Source organism: Xiphophorus hellerii, chromosome 1, assembly GCF_003331165.1.
Source record: "Xiphophorus hellerii strain 12219 chromosome 1, Xiphophorus_hellerii-4.1, whole genome shotgun sequence".
NCBI classification, from domain to species: domain Eukaryota; kingdom Metazoa; phylum Chordata; class Actinopteri; order Cyprinodontiformes; family Poeciliidae; genus Xiphophorus; species Xiphophorus hellerii.
The window spans coordinates 25,242,847-25,261,413 of record NC_045672.1 but is presented as its reverse complement, the minus strand read 5'-3'; the positions used below and the strand labels follow the sequence as shown (position 1 = coordinate 25,261,413).

Below are 18,567 nucleotides of genomic sequence, written 5' to 3'. Positions count from 1 at the left end.
CGTAGTTTTTTGCGAATTATGTCGCCACGTTAAGCCCAAATCCCACCACAAATAATAGCTCCAATGGCGTGAATTTTCTGCACGTTTTGATACCTCATTTGTAGGTGTGCACCCAGCGGTATGAGCCGCATTAACGGTGACGGAAGAAAAATAAAGAATTATAATAAAGAGACACTTTGTTGGGTGTAGAGTAATAGGTTCCTGCCATTGCTTTGCATGGCAGGCCCCAATAAAGAAGAAGAATATTAAAGAGACGCTTCTCTCCGACAATAGTAATAGGTTCCTGCCATTGCTTTGCATGGCAGGAACCTATTAGAGATTCAGGAGATTCCGCATCAGCCTGAGTGGGTTTGGTCACGCGGGTCACGTGACTTGACAGGAACAGAAGCGATGGAGAAAAGCTAAGGAAGGTGAGCCGTTTCTAAACATATTTCACCATCTATCTTTGGAATATCACGACGCTATGACACTTATCTGTTGTGTAGCATTTCTACGTGATACAGTCTTCAGATCGGCGTCAAATACTTACAAATAAATCAGTTTGTTTTCCGCCGGAGCAGTGGTAATGTTGTTCTAGCTTCCTTGCTAGTTGCTAACTGATGCTAGTTAGCTTCGCTGCTGCCAAAATGCTCTTCTGTTGTGGCTATTGCTGGAAAAATATCCAGTAAAGACGCTTTTCCTGACTTTATATGGTATTTTAAATGACGCTTTTCTTGTTATATTCGCATGTCAAAGGGAGATACTGAAACATGCAGCGATAGCATCATTTTTTATTTGCTTCTGCATCATCACCTGATTCAACCGACAGTTGCTGTTATTTTTTATCTGAAGAGTTTTATGTCAAAATAATTAATTTTATGTGTGTTAAATAATTAGCATGTGTACAGGTGACATTCTGAGTTTATTTAATTTTACCGTTTCGTTTTTGAATTTAGTTTATGCACCTCAGTTTACATTGCAACCTGTGAGAAGATGGAGCTCACAAAAAAAAAAACTTAATTAAAAATATTTTAGTAGTTACAGTAAATGCAAGTTGCCTAACATGAAAATGTTTTTATTCATTCAAGAAATTAATGTTAAAACAGCTACAAGTTCTGCCTTGGAATAAAGATACCAATTTTAAATTATTGTTCAAATTAAACATTTTATTTAAATTCTAAAATTAATGTTTAAATTCTTTCTGATAGAAAAACATATCCTGAGATATCAAAATTAGTTGACATTTGGTAAACAGCTGAAATACATCTGCTTAATATTTTAAAGTCTATTTGTTATCTGGTACATCAGATACGGTTATGTTTTACCAACACTGTTCCATCTATATCAATGATGGAAAAAAGATGGTATTCTGAGTTTATTTATTGTATCAACAGAAATTCTTGATATTTTTTACCCATAATACCATATAAATCTGTTTTTGAAGCAAAGCAGGTTAATTTACATAACTTCATAACGCTGGAGAAAATAATTCAAAGTGCTTTTTACAAATTAAATGAACAAATGTAAAAAAAAAAAAAAAAAACTTTTGCTGTCCTATTATTGATGAAAATAATCAACAGATCAGTCCTACGCTGTATTGATGTACAACTATTTTTAGATGCATCTTTTGCTACAAATAATCAAGTGTTTGCTAAATTAATGCTAAATTATTGCTCTTTAGGCAATAAAAAGCTTATGTTATTATTTAAAAAATAAAACATTAGAACTATATTTGAAATAAATGTACTTCTAATATTTGTTTAGATTGAGCTTCAGTGGTGAAATAAAAAATCTGTAGAATGTGCTCTCTTTTTTTTAACGCATTTAGTTGTTGGAATAATCAATTCTTAAAACAATAACTGGCTTTAGCCCTGAAATGTGAGCTTTTGTTTCCCAGGACTCTGCCCCGGCAGCGGCTTCCTCTCTCCCCAGAGTGATTGTGGAATGGCAGCAGTTTGGCAGCAGGTTTTGGCAGTGGACGCAAGGTAAGACACAGCCACGCACCTGACGACCAGGAAGTGAATGAGTCATTTTTTTTAGTTACGATTATCTGCGCCCGTGTCGCCTCTTTTCCCTTTGCAGGTATAATGCTTACCGCACGCCTACCTTCCCACAGTTCCGAACTCAGTACATCCGCCGACGCAGCCAGCTGCTCAGAGACAACGCCAAGTGTGGCTTTGAGCCAGGGCTGCGCAGGCAGTACCTGAAGCTGCGCAGTCAGCTGTTGGCCCTGCGCTACGGGCCGCTGTCTGAGCAGAGCAGCTTCAGGGCCAGCAGCGTGCGTAGCTCCCGTACCACGCTGGACCGCATGGAGGTCAGACTCAATGAAACGGGACAGTAGGGAAGAGAGAATAGGGAGAAATGTGGTTGGAGATGGGATTTAAAACACTCAAGTCAAAGCCATGCAGCAAATTGGTTGCTGTGCATTAAGCTGAGCAGCTTGGTTGAAATGGCTGGTGCTAATAAGAAGATGTAGTTTTATTTTGATCATATTTGAGGGCTGGGTGATATGCATTGGAAATAAAATCAACATTTTGTTTGTTTTTTCACACCACATCTGATTTTGTCTTTAAGAAAATAAATTACAAATGACAGAAAATATTTTCAAAAAGTGACTTTTTTGTTTCTGTTATCCCTTCTGTAAGTTGTACAATGGAATATGAGGGCCAGGCTACAATTATTTTTGTATATTTCCAAGAATATAATCATAATATTAGCATAATTAAGACTATTTTACCAGAAGAACGTCTTAAAATTTCTGTTGTTAACACGATTAGATATGGCCACTTAAGTCCGTGTGGAGTTTAAAATAAACTCAGTTGTTTGCACAATTGTTTCAAACTTTATCACTGATAATAATTTAATGTGTTACAAGATGAAGCATTTCCTTTTCTGTGAACCAAAGTATAACTTCACAAGATGCTCAAAGTTCCTCATTTCAGTTTTTTGTTAGTTTTTGTGTTGTAGTTCTCATAAAATTACTACTTTATTCTCCTAATATTAGGAGTTTATTCTTGTATTTCTATGACGTTTTTCTTGTAATATCAAAGTTTCCCTCAGTGTATCATAAGCCTGGCGGGCCACCAAGCTTTACTTGTGCCCCCACCAGGCTTAGCATTGTTTATTTATTTTATTTTTTTAACGATTGTCTTTTTTAAAAACTTTATAGTTGGTGTGTAGGTATTAATCTTCCAGTCTTCCAAAAACATGTAACTATCAAGTGATATTTTCAAATTTTCTGTCAACTATAAACATGTTTTACCTCAGAAACATGGCGGGCAGCTGGATGACTCCCCAAGCACCCCGAGAAACGGACTTAGCAGGTTTCTTTGGGAAACCTTGAGTATTATGACTTTATTCTCATAATTAAAATATACATATTGGCCTGTCCCTAATATTTCACTATAAAGTTGACCTAAATTAAAGTCCAAATAAATAGAATCTGTGAAGAATGCTTGTCAAACAAGATGGCGGCCGTGGGCGTCCTGACATCATAACCAAGGAGTGCTTTAGTGAAAGAAAAACAAGGTTTTCCACAAGTTAACTCTTAAAAATATAAAGTTGATTTATTGCCCAGCCCTGCCATATATTAAGTATATTTGTTTATTTGTAAATATATTATTTATAAACAGCTGATTTATGGTTATTTGAATAACTTTTTCCAGTCTTCACGTTAACTCATCCCTTTGAGATTCTCTCTCTGCTGCTGTTCTGTTTGGTCTGCAGGACTTTGAGGAGGACCCCCGCGCTCAGGGGGCCCGTGGTCACCGCCGGTCCGTCAGCCGAGGCTCCTACCAGCTGCAGGCCCAGATGAACAGAGCCGTCTACGATGAGAGGCAAGGAGAACAGCGACTACCTGTTCCTGGTGTCGGTGCAGGGATGCAACGAACGATTATCTATTGATTATTCTCACAATTAAACCGTCACATTCTGTAGATTTTCCATTTAACTAGTTAAGCCTTTTCTTTACAATATTAGAAATACATAAACAGATTATTTTAATTTATATTTCTGAATAACAAAAAAAAAAATTTTATTATCCAAAATGTCACAATGTAGCAATCCTTTGGAGAATTTGGATCTGATAAAGATAGAAAAATCCCACTTGAGGAGTTTTGGGTAAAACATATTTACAGGTAAAGATGCTTTTATGTTAAACATGAAATGTACATATATTTTTTGTACAGTTTTGGCTTAATTATTGCTTTGAATATGGCTGGATTTTTTTTTCGGCAAATGGCCTTTCCTTTAAGGAATCAATTACTAAATTTGTTGATTATTTCAATAACTTGTTCATAGCAAGTAGAATTAGTCTAATATGTCGGAGTAAATTCCTACAAAAAAACAAAAATATTTTCATTAATTTTAGAATTTATTTTTCTTTTTTTTAAAAAGAAAATTTCTGAGTTTGAAAAGTAGAAAATTTGCAACAACAACAACAAAAAAACTAAGAAATTTTGAGATTAATCTCAGAAGCTTTTGAGAAAAATGTCTTGGAAATTTCCAAGTTAGAAAAGTAGAAAATTGTTCATGGGAAAAAAAGGAATACATTTCCACCAAAAAGTCAAAATTGTTTAACTTTCCAAACTTGGAAATTTCCAAAAATGTAAAGTTGTACAAGATTCTCAAAAATTTCTGGGATTAATTTCAAATATTCTGAAATTTTTCAAGCAAATTTTTGACTTGAATTTTCAGATTTTATTGGCAGAGATTTACTCTTTTTTTTTTTCCATCTATAATGTCAATAATACCACGTCATACGTTTACACACCATTTTTAATTTTTTATATGGTTTTGCCCCAGGCCCCCGGGCAGCTTGGTGCCCACCTCGGTGGCAGAGGCAAGCCGTGCCATGGCAGGAGACACAACCCTGAGTGAAAACTACGCCTTTGCTGGCATGCACCACATATTTGACCAACACGTTGACTCTGCTGGTACGTAAATCGACCTCTATGCTAAATCGTTCATACAAACATAATTTTCATTTCGTTTTTTCAATTTTTTTCCTGCTTTATCAAAGTCCCACGTTTGCAGTTTGCGAATGACGACAAGCACCTCCTGGCCTGCTGCTCGTTGGACGGCACCCTGTCCATCATGGCACTGTCGCCGCCTCCTCCGAGAGTGAAGCTGACCCTGAAGGGTCACGGCGGCCCCGTCACGGACTTCGCCTGGTCTCTAAGCAACGACATCATCGTGTCGACGTCTCTGGACGGGACGCTGCGGATCTGGAACACGGAGGACGGTCGGTGCATTCGGGAAGTCAGAGACCCGGAGTCGAGCGAGTTGCTCTGCTGCACCTTCCAGCCGATGAACAACAACCTCACTGTGGTGAGTTCCTCCGTCCTGTGGCTGAAATCACGTCATAAATTTGCTTTTGTTGATTTATTGATTCTCCTTTCAAAAGCCACTTTTACTGCTTAGAGAGATTTATTGTTAGGAAATTACGCATAAAAATATTCTTACTTATATAATACTTAGATTGTATTTTTAATGAGGTTTGGCTCATTAAACACATCATAAGTAATGTTTACCGTAAGAAGACAGTTTGGTGACAAAAACACTGAATTCACAAAACCGTAACTTAATTTTACACAAATGTAACTTTATTGTTTACGTTATTTTTATTTAAGAAGTTAATTAGTGATCTTTTGTGTTTTTTGGGCTTAAACTTCAATAATGATGGTCTTTTATTAGGTTTCAAAAAGTCTTAAACTTAATTTGCATCATACAGGGTTTCCCCCAGTGTATTATAAGCCTGGTGGGCCTCCAGGCTTTGTTGTGCCCCCACCAGGCTTAACATTGCTTATTTATTTAAGTTTTTTTAAATGTCTCAATTTTTAAAGACTTTATAGTTGGTGTTCAGATATTAATCTTCCAATAACACGTAATTATCAAGTGATATTTTCTCATTTCCTGTCAACTTTAAACATTTTTTTAACTCAAAAACACAGCGGGCCCTCGGTGAACGACTGCCCTAGTGCCAAACCACTGGGCTTAGCAAGTTTTCTGGGGGAAACTTTGATCATATATATTTTATTTTATTCAACATTTCAATAGTTTTTGATATTTTAGCTTTTACATTACCAATATGAGCCTTCTAAAGCAATTTGTTGTCGAGTATCAAATCCAAAAATCTGATTTCATACAGTATTTCAGAACTGTTTCATCATTTTTTACTTTACTTTTTTACTAAATATTGCAGGTTTTGTTTCAAAAGGTAGACAAATCATTTGTAATTTCTTCTCCTCTCTCCAAAAATAATGTAAAAATATGGTTGTAAATAGGCCTGTCACGATAGCAAATTTTGCTGAGCGATTAATTGTCTCGAAAATTATTGCGATAAACGATAATATTGTTTGAAGATCTTTTTACACTGATTTAATGGAAGTGACATAATAATCCATGCGATTTCCTGCCAAAGATAGATGCACTTTATTTTCAAAAGAACACTAAACACTGGAACTGATAAACAAAATAAACAAAACAACCAAAAACGAAAATAAAATGGATTCTCAGTCTCCATTAACAAAAAACGCACTTGAAAAAAAAACCTAAACAACATAAAGCCAAAGTGGAAATAAATACTGCATTCAACCAAAAGAGTGCAGATTATGAAGTCTGTATATTATGTTGCCCTTCAGTAATAATTAGATTTAAATAGAGAAAATGGGCACATCGACTACCTGATGCAATAGTTCACACTACAGGTTTTTTGCTGCTATTTTTCCCCTTACAACAATCTTAAAACGTTGATCTTTCTAAGATTGTGTGGTGTGTTACCGTAGATGTTGTTGCCGCTCCGATCTAAATCAGGGGTTTTCCCGACTGGGCGCTTTAACGCAGCCTGTTGAATGTGACAGGTAGCCAATCAGAAAGCGCGGATTCTCCTCCGCACTTTCTGAGGGGAAATTACGGAGGGGAATCCCAAACAGCTGACACGGCGCAACCCGAAGTCCAGCGGACATCGGAGATGATATGTGGAAACAACATTAATGTTTATTCAACATGCAAAGAATATAGAAATGACAAGAGGAGGAGTTGGAGCGAAATTGCTACCGCAGTTGATAAACCCGGTAACTTTTCAGCTGTTCTTCGTTAACGTGGCGTAAATAGGTTCTAATGATTTTCATTCAGTCAGAACTTTACGCTGACACTAGCCACATGCATTGCAGGTAGATTGCAGTAAAGCATTGATTAATGCCTGGTTTTAAAATTAGTTCACTGGACTTGTAGCCATTATTCTGTGCCTATTGTTGGACACCACACGGCAGGAACGAACCCGATGGAACCGTTATACCTAGGATTTCTGTCGGCTAATGTGTGATCTGTCAGGTTTTGAAAATGGGCCGACAATCGGCTGACAGCTCTAAGATCGTGTAGTGTGCGCTGGGCTTTACACTAAGGAAATGAGGAAGGGAGGGGTCAGTGGAGAGCACCGGAGTTGAGCCTTTTTTCGTTCAGTGTCATTAACAGAAAGAGAAAAAGGCCGGAAGAGACGATAATGCCGATAATTAAAATGACGTCGATAGTTTTAATTTATCGTACGATTAATCGATTTATCGTTTATCGCGACAGGCCTAGTTGTAAATGAAAAATGAGAATTCACATTATCCACTACTATACTCCAGTGAAAGATGGAGTAATAATATTCAAGATAAGGCAAAAAAATTAGGAAAACTACAGACATTAGAGAAGTTGACAATCATGATCTAAATGTTCAAAGATCTCAACAGTTGTTGGGATTTCTGGTCTCTATGTCTAAGAAGCCTTAAAATAACTTCAGTATTTATTTCAGTAGTATAATCATAAACTGAAAATGTTTGTAAATCCATCTTTTAATTTGGCTGTGTGTTTTCCTGGTTAGAGATAATTCATATGCAGTTTGGAGCAAATCAGTGAATAAATGTGTGATTTAGATCCAGACGTATGCAATAAATCAGGGGCCTAACTCCTGAGATTCATCAAATTTACTGGTGAAATTATTTGCACATCTTGCTGTATGAGAATTTCTTTAAACTTTGAAAATTGTTTGCGTCATCAATCGATCTTCTGGAAGAACGAACGCTGGACTTACCGGTTGTGTTTTGTTTTAGGTGAGAGAGTAAAATTTAGATTTTTTTATTTCAACAGATTTTGGCTGTTTTCCTTCCTTTAGTCTCACAAGTAGCTTTTATTTTCTTGTTATTCCAAATGTTTCCTGTGTGTAAAGTTTATTGATAATCATTGCACGCAGAAGGAAGCCCTTTACCTTGTTGTAAATGCCTGAACATTGATTAAAATTTCACTATTAAATGTCAGCGCTTGCAACCAGGATTAGAGTTGTAGAAATTTTTGAATGATTTTATTTTTAACCTTTTTCTTTGCAATGATGAATTATCTCCCTGAAGAAGCTGTTATGTAAAGTAAAAGTTATTTACGTTAATTTATACCGCTATGAATCATGGGGAAAAAGTGGGTTTGGGTGGAAACCAGGGCTGTTGATGTTTAACATGCAATTAATCTGAAAATTTTAACACCTTAATATAACATATGTAAAAACTGAGAATCTTCAGACCTGCTTGATTTGAGACAGTAAAACATTTTCTTGAACTTTTTCTTGTTTTTTAAAAACACGCATACAGTGTGGGCAGTTGCCCAGGGCGACACCAGAAAGGGGCGGAGAAAATAAAATGCATCTTATCTGACGGTTGTCCAATAAACAGGTTTGCTACGACTTGTACGCATCTGTAGTGGAGTAAGTTCCCCTTAGGTCAGAGGGTGTACAAACTTTTTGCAACGAGGGCAGCAACTGTGAAGTTAAAAGTAAGTCGCAGTGGGCCATAAAAATTTAAATTTATTTCGTTTATTATAAAAAAAATGCAGAAAACACTTCTACATATGCAATATTTAAAAAGGTAATAATTTTAAAATAAATTTAGATGTATTGTATAAGGAAAAGGATTAGGGCCACCGAAAATGTTTTTATTTATTTTTATCTATCTATCGTGTAGATAGAAGAATTCTGACTTTAATCTCAAAATTCTGAGAAAGGAATCTCAGATTCTGAAATTCAGGAATCTCAGAAATTCTGAGATTAAACCAGAATCTAAGACAAGTTTTCTGATTAAAGTCAGAATTCGTTTTTTTTCCAGTGGCCCTAATCCTTTTCTGTAATTCTAGGCTGCAAGAAGCCCGTCTTTTTCTATTTATTGCCCTCTTATTTAGGCAAACAAACAAATGTTACTGGATGTTTTTGGTACTATCAAGTTAAAATTAAAGCAAACATTTAGAAAAGATGAATAGTTTGTGTTGTTAGGTTTTCCATTTTAATTTACTAATTATTTGCACTAGAAACCAAAACACTTGGTCAGATTTTGTGTTCATGACCACGTCATCATCAAATTTTTTTTTAAAATATTTTTTTTATTTTTCTGTCTCATACCAATCACAATACAGTGACAGTTTCAACAAATATATAAGGTAATATTTTTTTAATAAAAGTAACATATTGCAGCTTTAATCCAGATTAATCGCAGCGCTGCTTGATTAATCTGATTAAACACTAGCTGAAACATTTCTATGTTTCTAGTCGCAGTAGATCTCGTGTAGATCACTTCTGAGTGTTGGTGTCTGCGCTCCCCGCCGTCCTGATGAAGGTGTTCTCGCTCGGTGTCGTGTTCCAGGTGGGAAACAGCAAGCACCACCTGCAGGTGGTGAACATCTCCACTGGGAAGAAGGTGAAGGGGGGCTCCAGTAAGCTGACAGGCCGCGTGCTGTCTCTCTCCTTTGATGCTCCGGGGAGGATCCTGTGGGCTGGCGACGACCGCGGCAGCATCTTCTCCTTCCTCTTCGACATGGCAACAGGTACAGGTGCAGCATTTCCATCTGACTGAGGCCCGAGTGTCCGCATTACAAATTCTAATCAGCTTTTCCCAGAATAATGAGCAGCAGCTCCTGGTGTGTCTCCGTCCGTCTCCCTCCTCTGTCCCTCCAGGGAAGCTGACCAAAGCCAAGCGGCTGGTGGTGAGCGAGGGCAGCTCCATCTGCAGCATCGCCGCTCGCTCCTGGATCAGCCGCGAGGCCAGAGACCCGTCCCTGCTGGTCAACGCCTGCGTCAACAAGCTGCTGCTCTACAGGTGAGCTTCATTTATTAGCAGCTTGTTCACTCACTGCTGTTCCTGTAAACTCTAAACAGGGTTCGGACGGCGAGTCAAACGTTTAAAAATGCTTCCACTTCAAGCAGGTGTCTTCAGAGTTTTGGAAGCTGTTTCATTTCTGTGTAAAGAAAATAAACATTTTCTTTATTTGGTCATAAAGTGCAATATAATGTTTGGCTAAAAGCTTAAATTTAAATGTTTGGTTTTGGGAGGTTTACTTTTTTTTTTTTAAGTACTGTTTTTATTTCCAAAGTCTGGTCCTGGAAAAGTTTGAAAACTTTCCTTGAAAAATGCCTGATATTTCTGTGTGAAAACACTTTTCAAAGCTATAAATACACAGCTGTTTCTCATTTATTGAAACCGTTTCCTAATTTCAGGGTTGTGGACAACGAAGGAACGCTGCAGCTGAAGAGAAGCTTCCCCATCCAGCACGGATCGCAGCACGTCCACAGCATTTTCTGCCCCCTCATGTCTTTCAGACAAGGGGCCTGTGTGGGTAAGGAGTCCTGCAGCTCCCACTCTGGTGGGCTTTGTGCTCCTGCTGGGGTCTCTTAGCAAACCTGCTGCGATATCTGAATCAAAAATGAGACCAAACTGCACAGCGAGCTGCAGGCCGTCCAGTGCAGAGAAGGAAAACAGACACAGACATGAAATCAAAAATAGCACCAGGCTGCTTTGGGATTGAAAGGAAATAACTGGAATTTGAAAATTACAGCAACAAGGCGGCCTGTTTTTCTGCAGCACGTTGCAAACATGCTCCCAGCACCCCCACATTTCACTTTTATCTCCTGTTTTTATTTCACAACAAGCCGCGCCGCTGTCTGGATCACACTTGGGTTTCCCAATTACCAGAAAAGTTAAAAATATCTGAACTTAAATAGAGAAAAATGATCGTTTCTGTCAGAGACGAGCGAGTACCTGGTGCTTTTTACACTCATTTGACTGTTTTAAATGCCATCCTTTACTAAATAAAGGTTTGCAGTTATTGCTTTTTAAGTATAAAATAAATAGTTTTAACACTTAATTCTATTGAGAAGTTTAAATTCAGTTGTCAGATGAATGTCACAAATTTTAATTTGAATGTTGCTTGTTGAAAAGTAGAGTTTTCAATAATCCAAGAACTTCACAGACAGACTTAAATAATCTCTGATAATATTTAGTCAAATCCAATAGAAAAAATCTAATTAAAAAATATTTAGTCAGATTTCTCCTTGCAAGTTGCACTGTGACGCTTTGTGGAGCCATAAACGAGCTTCAGGGATAATTGTAGGTGGTTGTTTGACGAGTTTTCTTGGCACAATTTCTCTTGGGTTTTCAGAAATGTTCGGTATAGTTGAGGTCAGGACTTTACAGCAAGAAAACGACAAAACAAAAATGGCTTCCATGGGGGAGTTCTGATCATTTATTGTATCGTTTGCCATTTATTGTGGTAAAAATCGTCATGATAAATTCCAATTAATGATGCTTAAAACCCCACAAAACTGTTATCGATAAGTATCAGTGGATTTGAAAATATGATTAAGTGAATGAATGTGTGACGCAAATCACACTTCTTTATGTGACTGGTGTTTTTAAAGAGCAGTATTTGTGTTTGTGGCGCTACGATGCCGTGCAGTTATCGTTCCTTTTATTGTTATCACAATAATAATACCACAAAATGTCCTGATAAAACCTGGAGTCTGTGTCACCCACCCCTCGTTCTGAGACAAAAACACAAAATCTCAACTCAAACTTGCTAAAAACATCTAGATTTAAACAAGATTTATTTTCTGTCGTTTTCACTACAAGGAAAAATCATGGAGGAGAAAACATAATCTGTTTTATACTCTCTTGCACTGAATGTGGCCAGTTCATTGTTTTCTATATTCATCAAAGCTGCAGTAACTTTTATATAAAAAATGGGTTTTTTTAAAAATATTTGTTAAACATGTCGTAAATGTAGTTTAATATGAGACAGATAATCTACTGCCGTCAGAAGAAATGCACAGCTCCCGGTCAAAAACAGCCAATCAGAGCCAGCCTGTTGCAATAACCAATAAATCAATTAATCATGATAAATTAAAACAAATTTAATAATTTCCACTTGAATAATTTATTATTTTTCTCTTTTCTGTCTCTCTTTCTACCAAAAACTGGATGACAGAAGTCTTTAGTTTGGTACTTTTTTTTTAGTTTACAGAGACTTTATAATTCATTTTATTTGCTGATTTTTTTGTTTTGTTTATTTTCCAGTTCCAGTGTTAAATGTTTGTGAGAATATAAAGTTTATTAATCTTCAAGAACATGTTCTTGCATTATTGCAACATTTTATTACTTGAAAATTGTCTCAAAACAACATTATTGTTTATCACAATAATTTCTGGGACAATTTATTATCCAGCAAAATTTGTTACTCTGACAGGCCTAGCTGTCACTCAACCTCATGTACTTGCTGCTAAATGAGCTAATTGCGGAGAAACAACTTACCGTTACAGGAAAACCATTTATTTACCGTCATCGGTGCTAACTAGCATGATCTGTACTGTCATCCCAATGTTAACCGTCTTCTTCTGTCTTTAACTCTCTTTGCGTCTCAGTGACCGGCAGCGAGGACGGTTGCGTCTACTTCTTCGACGTCGAACGCAACACCAAGGCCATCGTCAACAAGCTGCAGGGTCACGGCGGCCCGGTGCTGGACGCGAGCTTCAACTGCGACGAGAGTCTGCTGGCGTCCGCCGACTCCACCGGCATGGTCATCGTCTGGAGGAGAGAGCAGAAATGAAAACCCGAACAAGCTTCCATCCACTACATATGAACATGTATGAATAAAGACCGGCCTGCTGCTCTTTACCGTCCAATCCCACCGTGTAGGTCTTCACTGGAATGTATCAAACATCTAAAGTAGTGAAACTAAAGTGCAATCAGATAGAGCCTCTACCTGCGTGGGCGGGAAGAGTCCGTCCTCCTGCAGCTGGAACCGACTTCACCACCATGCATGCGTCATGGCTCACCTCCAGCCAGCGTGAAGAGGACGCGGTGTAATCTTACTGGAAAAAGCAACACTTTATATCACACTGATGTTCCCTCCGGCGTAGCTCCCTCACTATTTATGTAACTGTTATTCAAGCAGTGTAATCAAGTGTTGTTTGCTCTCAGTCGCCTGTTTGCCTTTGAGACCCTGTGCATGAAACAAGCAGGTCGTTTATCACTAAATGTTGCCATGTTTTATCAGTGTGTTTGTTCGTGTGTGTGTGGTGATTCAGATAATTTATTTAACACAATAAATGGCTGCATTGTGACTTATCCGTGTCAAATGTTTTAAATAATTTGAATTATCGGAGGAGGGTGCATGTGGGAAATATTTGTTGAGATCAGCAGGGGTGTCCAAACTCTTCGTCATGTGGGATAAAATCAAGTCAAAAAATTATAAAATAAAAATGTAAAATCAAGCAAATAAAGTTGCCTTTTGTTTTAGATTTTTTTTTAATTTAGATCCAAAATAATTTTGCATATTTTCTTTATTAAATTACGTGTTTTTCAAATAATTTTAAAAACACGAGAATAAATTAGTTGGACTAATTTATTCTCTATTTTGAGTCACTTTCCTTCCAAATTCTTGGTAGGATTAACTAACAAAATAAACGTTCTTAATCTAAAAATTTTAAAAGATGAATACTTTCTATAATTTTTAACATTTTTCATTGTAAGAGATTTATGTTGGCAATTATTTTACCCTGATCAAAAATAAAAAGTTTAATAAACAAACTACAGCTCACTCCTCAGCTGCAGTTTGGGGCCACAAAAAAATCTGTTGATGGGCCACAAGTGGCCCCTGGGCCACCCTTTGGACACCCCTGATTTAAACAAACTGGATTTCCTTCAACAGACTTCACTTCTAAGCATAATCTGGAAATGTTATGTAACATTGAGATTGAATCTATTCCAGAAATGTAAAGGGACAGTAATTATACAGTATATATATACCTTTTAATTTTAAAATAAAATTTAAAAACATGTATTTTATGAAATAAAATAAAAATTATACAACATTTTTATAAAATAAAAGTGCTGTATAATTTGAAACTTGACTTAAAAGAGACTTCGCAGTTTAACGCCTTGAAATTGGGCCTCTGTCTCTTTAAGAAGCTCCTGTTCTTCCCGAGACACTGCGTCATTAAGCCCTTAAAGGGGCAGTATCATGCATTTTCCATAATATGGAAAACACATAATACGGAATGTTGATTTATAAAAATAAATCAACAGTTATTTGATTTTATAGCAAAATCAAGTAACTGTTACCTTCAGTAGCTATAAAAATGTAAATATCAGACATGACTTTAAAATAATTTCACTTCACCAATTTAAAACCTTGATATTGGGCCACTGTCTCTTTAAGAAGCTCCTACTCTTTCCTCTATCAAACGTTAACACTTTTACCAGCATTTAACTTGCTTCATTTCCATTAGAAATCTTTGTCACTGTTATGCTAATGTAAAAAAAACCCCACAATTTTGTAATTGTGGTGTTTCCATTAATTAATTAAATTGATATCACATGTGCGTAAGCTTGTTCATGCGATGAGTCATTAAAACTAATGGCAGCGATGGATGAAAACATTACATTAGATATGTTTATAATTCAGCCTTCAGAGGAGACGTCGGCATTTTTACTCAGGCGTTGGAGCGAGAATCCTCTTATATTTAGGAGCGATACGTATGTGGCGTTTTCGGAAAGTTGTAGTTTACGATTTTACAGAAGAGTTATGGATTCCACACGTTCAAATTACACTTTTTATGAACTCTGTGAAGCTGTGAGAGATCTGATGGAACCAGCTGCACATTTTCTGAAAAAAACAAACAAACCATACATTTTTAACAATATTATTCTCAATCTGTATTTGAAGTTTATTTGGAATAGGTCTGAAACTATTTGTTTTATTATTTTAGCAATTAATGACTTTGATGATGAATTGGATAGAGTATTAGCCTTTGCTAGCAAGGGTATACTCTCTTGCTAATAAAGCTTTCTCTATTAGCAATGTTACTCTTGTTAGCAAGGCTAGTACACTCTTGCTAGCTAGCACAGGTATATTAGCAGCTATATTAGCAGAATCTATTGGGTCTGGTTCCTGCAGTGGAAAGGGAGGGAGGAGAAAAACTAGATAGCTAGCTAAAAAGAAAAGCTAACTAAGAAAAAATGCAAGCTAGCTAACTAGCTTAGAAGCTTGTTTTTTGTTTTGTTTTGCGTTGATCATGATTAAATGCTAGTTTATCGCTAGGTGGCAGGCTCACGTTTCGTCTAAATCATTGGATCATTTCTGTAACCCATATGATGCTGATCCTTCTGCGCAATAACAGCTTGGTAATTTTTATTTCTTTTGTCCATTTCTGATGTGATCCAGGTCTTAAAAAGTTTTAAATTTGAATTGGTGAAACCCTGAATATGTTGTGCTACTAAATAAATCACATTATTTCTGTGAATATAATGTTTTAGCACCACAATATTTTCTGAAGAGAGTAGAAAATCATAGAGATGGGGCAAAAAGAGTCTCATTATTTGTTTGTGATCCAATACTTTAGGTCTACTGAAACCATAAAAGTGATGCATTGGTGTTGCATTGCCAGAATAATGCATTATTGATACTCCAGAGATTATTCTTGTATTTCACTATCCACACTGTTTTCAGGAGAAAAGAAAATCAGATTTAAAAATTAATTTTACAAGCATGGAAACTGTAACCTTCACTGATTTTATTATTTAATACTCTGCATGTTAATGATTCTGCATCCACGTTACCAGCAGTCATGGTCAAATTCATTAAAAAAAATTTTTTATGATGAAACTGACTTGACTTTCTAGAATAGGCCTAATACCAGCTAAAGATGAAAGTTTCAGGTTGTCAGAGTTCACAGTTATTTGAAGATTTCAAAACGGCAGGAAAACTTATACAAGGTCAACAGAAAAACTCCTTTTTAAACATACAGCAGGTGTGTTTTCCCTAATGGGTAAGGTGGCCTTTTTGTTGTGATGGGGAAGAGGGAAGCAGACTAAAAATAAGCAGTCAGAGATGAGGAGGCAGACGCCATGCAACCTGTCAAACCTGGAATATTTTGAGGATTCTGCTCACAATGGAAACATTTCTGACATGCACAGCCTCAGAGCTCCAAGGCAGACAATAGAAATTAGCTTGCATTCATTTTTGAAATATAAGCTAATTATTTTTTAGTGTAATTATACAATCATCCACTGTCTGGATTTCAATCAGACTCTAATTAGGACAAAAGCATATTCCTCCATCATATCCATTTTATCTTAACGTAACATAATTATTCAGCGCAGCTTCTTACATAAGGTTTGTTTTATGGATGCTTTTACCTGAAGTGCAACTGGCATTCAGCATCATCTAGCTTTTTTTTTGTTGCATCAGACATGGTTTTATACCTGAAATGATGTGTTTTTACCAATGAAAACATTTATAAGGTACACAAAGGAAAACTGATTTTGGATGGACATCTTTTTACAGTCAGAGTTTTGAATCTGTGTGAGATGTATGAGTCTAGGGAGAAAATATAATGTTTAGTTTTCACCCTTTTGTCTCCATTTATGCAGTTTTAGAGACTATAAACCAGAATTTGTAGACAAACGTCTTGGGGGCATTTTCCAAAAAGCAGTTAGTTGTCAGCTAGTCCATTTGATCATGTTTCAAATCTAATTAATATTAAGATTCCAATAAAAAAAAGAACAATTTTGAGCTTAACACTTCTTATTTATGCTTTAAAACCTGAAACTTCGCATTGTTTTTATTGGATTAATTAATGTCCTACTGTTGCTTCTAAAGAAATGCAGTGAAGAAATAAAAGGTTTTTTTTTTTTGCAACAGCAGGTTGAAACAAGTTAGTCTGACTTAATTGCTTTAAAACTTTATGAATTTGTCTTATTGTACTATTCTATATTCCTCCTGTAATCCAGCAAAAATATCACAATCTCACAGTCTTTGTTATTGCCTAAAAGAAGATGTTGTGTTTATGTTTTGGCAAGTTATAAGCAGATCAATAGTCATGTTTGCATATTTGAACACATATTTAAAACTTACAGTGCCTTATAAAAGTATTTAAAAAAATTAAGTGTGCTTTATTAGAAATATGTGACAGATTAACTCATGATAAATGAATTATGGTTTTAACTTTACTGATAAACTAAACATTTATGACATCCATTTTTACTTAACCCCCTCTGATTCCCCTATGTAAATTCAGGAGAAACCAATAGTTCCAGAAAACACATAATTAGCAAAAAGACTTTATAATTTAACAATAAATGATTCTGTTCTGTTAAAAAATATCAGTGAACAAAAACAATCAAAGTTTGTAGTAAAGCTGTTAAACCATCTAAAAGAGAAACAACTGCAAACCTAGAGAAGTATAAATCATAAAATCAGAAATCATGGTAACCTGTAGAGATCAATACAAAATCAATAATACAAGTTTAGATATCAAAACTGAATTGTTTGGTTTACATGAACCCAAAAATTATATTCAAGTAAAAGTAGCAGTACTTCAACATGTTTTTACTCAAATAAAAGTAAAAAGTAGCCGTCCAAAAAATTACTAAACAAGTATTTGGTAAAAACTTGACTGAAGTACTGAGTAACTGATCAAATTATCAATCATTTAATATTTAAAATTACATCATCAGATGGACCAACATATAAAGCTATGTGGAAATGTTTGTATTTTAAGGACTAGAATGTAAATAATTCATATAAGTAACATGATTAATTACAAAATAAAAAAAATTAGACAAAAGATTTTTTTCAAATTAGTTTCTTTCAATAAAAAACTAACAGAAACTGCAGGTGTGAGTCTGAATGAAAACCACCTTCCTTCAGCGAGGGTACTCAGTAGAGTAGGGATATTTTATAATAAAGCTACTCAAGAAAAAGTAAAAAGTACAGTGTAGTAAAAAATTACTCCTAAAGGTAATTTTTTTCAATAAGTTTCTCAAGTAAATATAACTAGTTAACTATATATATAACTAACATAACTATTTACTGGTCCCAAAACATCTGAATCAGCCTTTTCCCCACCTGATTGCGTTCTGGAGAGATAATTTAACTATTTGATTCCACACATGAAGATGCTTCTGAGAGGTGAAAATGGAGACCACTGGTTTAAATCCATGTGTTAAAATGGCCTAGTCAAAGTTCTGGTGTAAATCGTAAGAGGAATCCTGTGGCCATAAATGACAAATAGTGTTTGCAGACACTTCAGAGCTATTTTGAAAAGAAGTTGGTAGAAACATGCCTGCTGTCATTGCAGCAAATTGTTATTCCTTAAAGCTGCAGTACGACACTTTTATAAAAAATATATACATTTTATATTTATATCGTTTTTTTTTTACATATTTGTTGAAACTGTCGCTATGTTGTGACCGTAGGAGTCAAATAATCTATGAAAAAATCAAGCTCGTCTTC

General features: G+C 35.9%; 1 protein-coding gene across 1 annotated transcript; it reads left to right on the top strand.

Moving 5' to 3' along the window:
* Window positions 1-307: 307 nt before the first annotated feature.
* wdr13 (WD repeat domain 13) lies at window positions 308-13,393 on the top strand. The gene is made up of 10 exons (XM_032590536.1): window positions 308-410; window positions 1,877-1,964; window positions 2,062-2,293; window positions 3,706-3,815; window positions 4,783-4,913; window positions 5,000-5,307; window positions 9,642-9,822; window positions 9,953-10,094; window positions 10,493-10,611; window positions 12,692-13,393. The coding sequence occupies exons 2-10, from the start codon at window positions 1,924-1,926 to the stop codon at window positions 12,874-12,876; spliced, it is 1,449 nt and encodes a 482-aa protein (XP_032446427.1). The 5' UTR covers window positions 308-410; window positions 1,877-1,923; the 3' UTR covers window positions 12,877-13,393.
* The last annotated feature ends 5,174 nt before the right edge of the window (window positions 13,394-18,567 follow it).

What these genes read in the sequence shown, in the direction of transcription:
- wdr13 (XM_032590536.1), top strand. Translation starts at nt 1,924, where the DNA reads ATGGCAGCAGTTTGGCAGCAGGTTTTGGCAGTGGACGCAAG. An exon ending in CCAACACGTTGACTCTGCTG is followed by an intron (nt 4,914 to 4,999) that starts GTACGTAAATCG and finishes GCTTTATCAAAG; the next exon opens with TCCCACGTTTGCAGTTTGCG. An exon ending in CCTCTTCGACATGGCAACAG is followed by an intron (nt 9,823 to 9,952) that starts GTACAGGTGCAG and finishes CTGTCCCTCCAG; the next exon opens with GGAAGCTGACCAAAGCCAAG.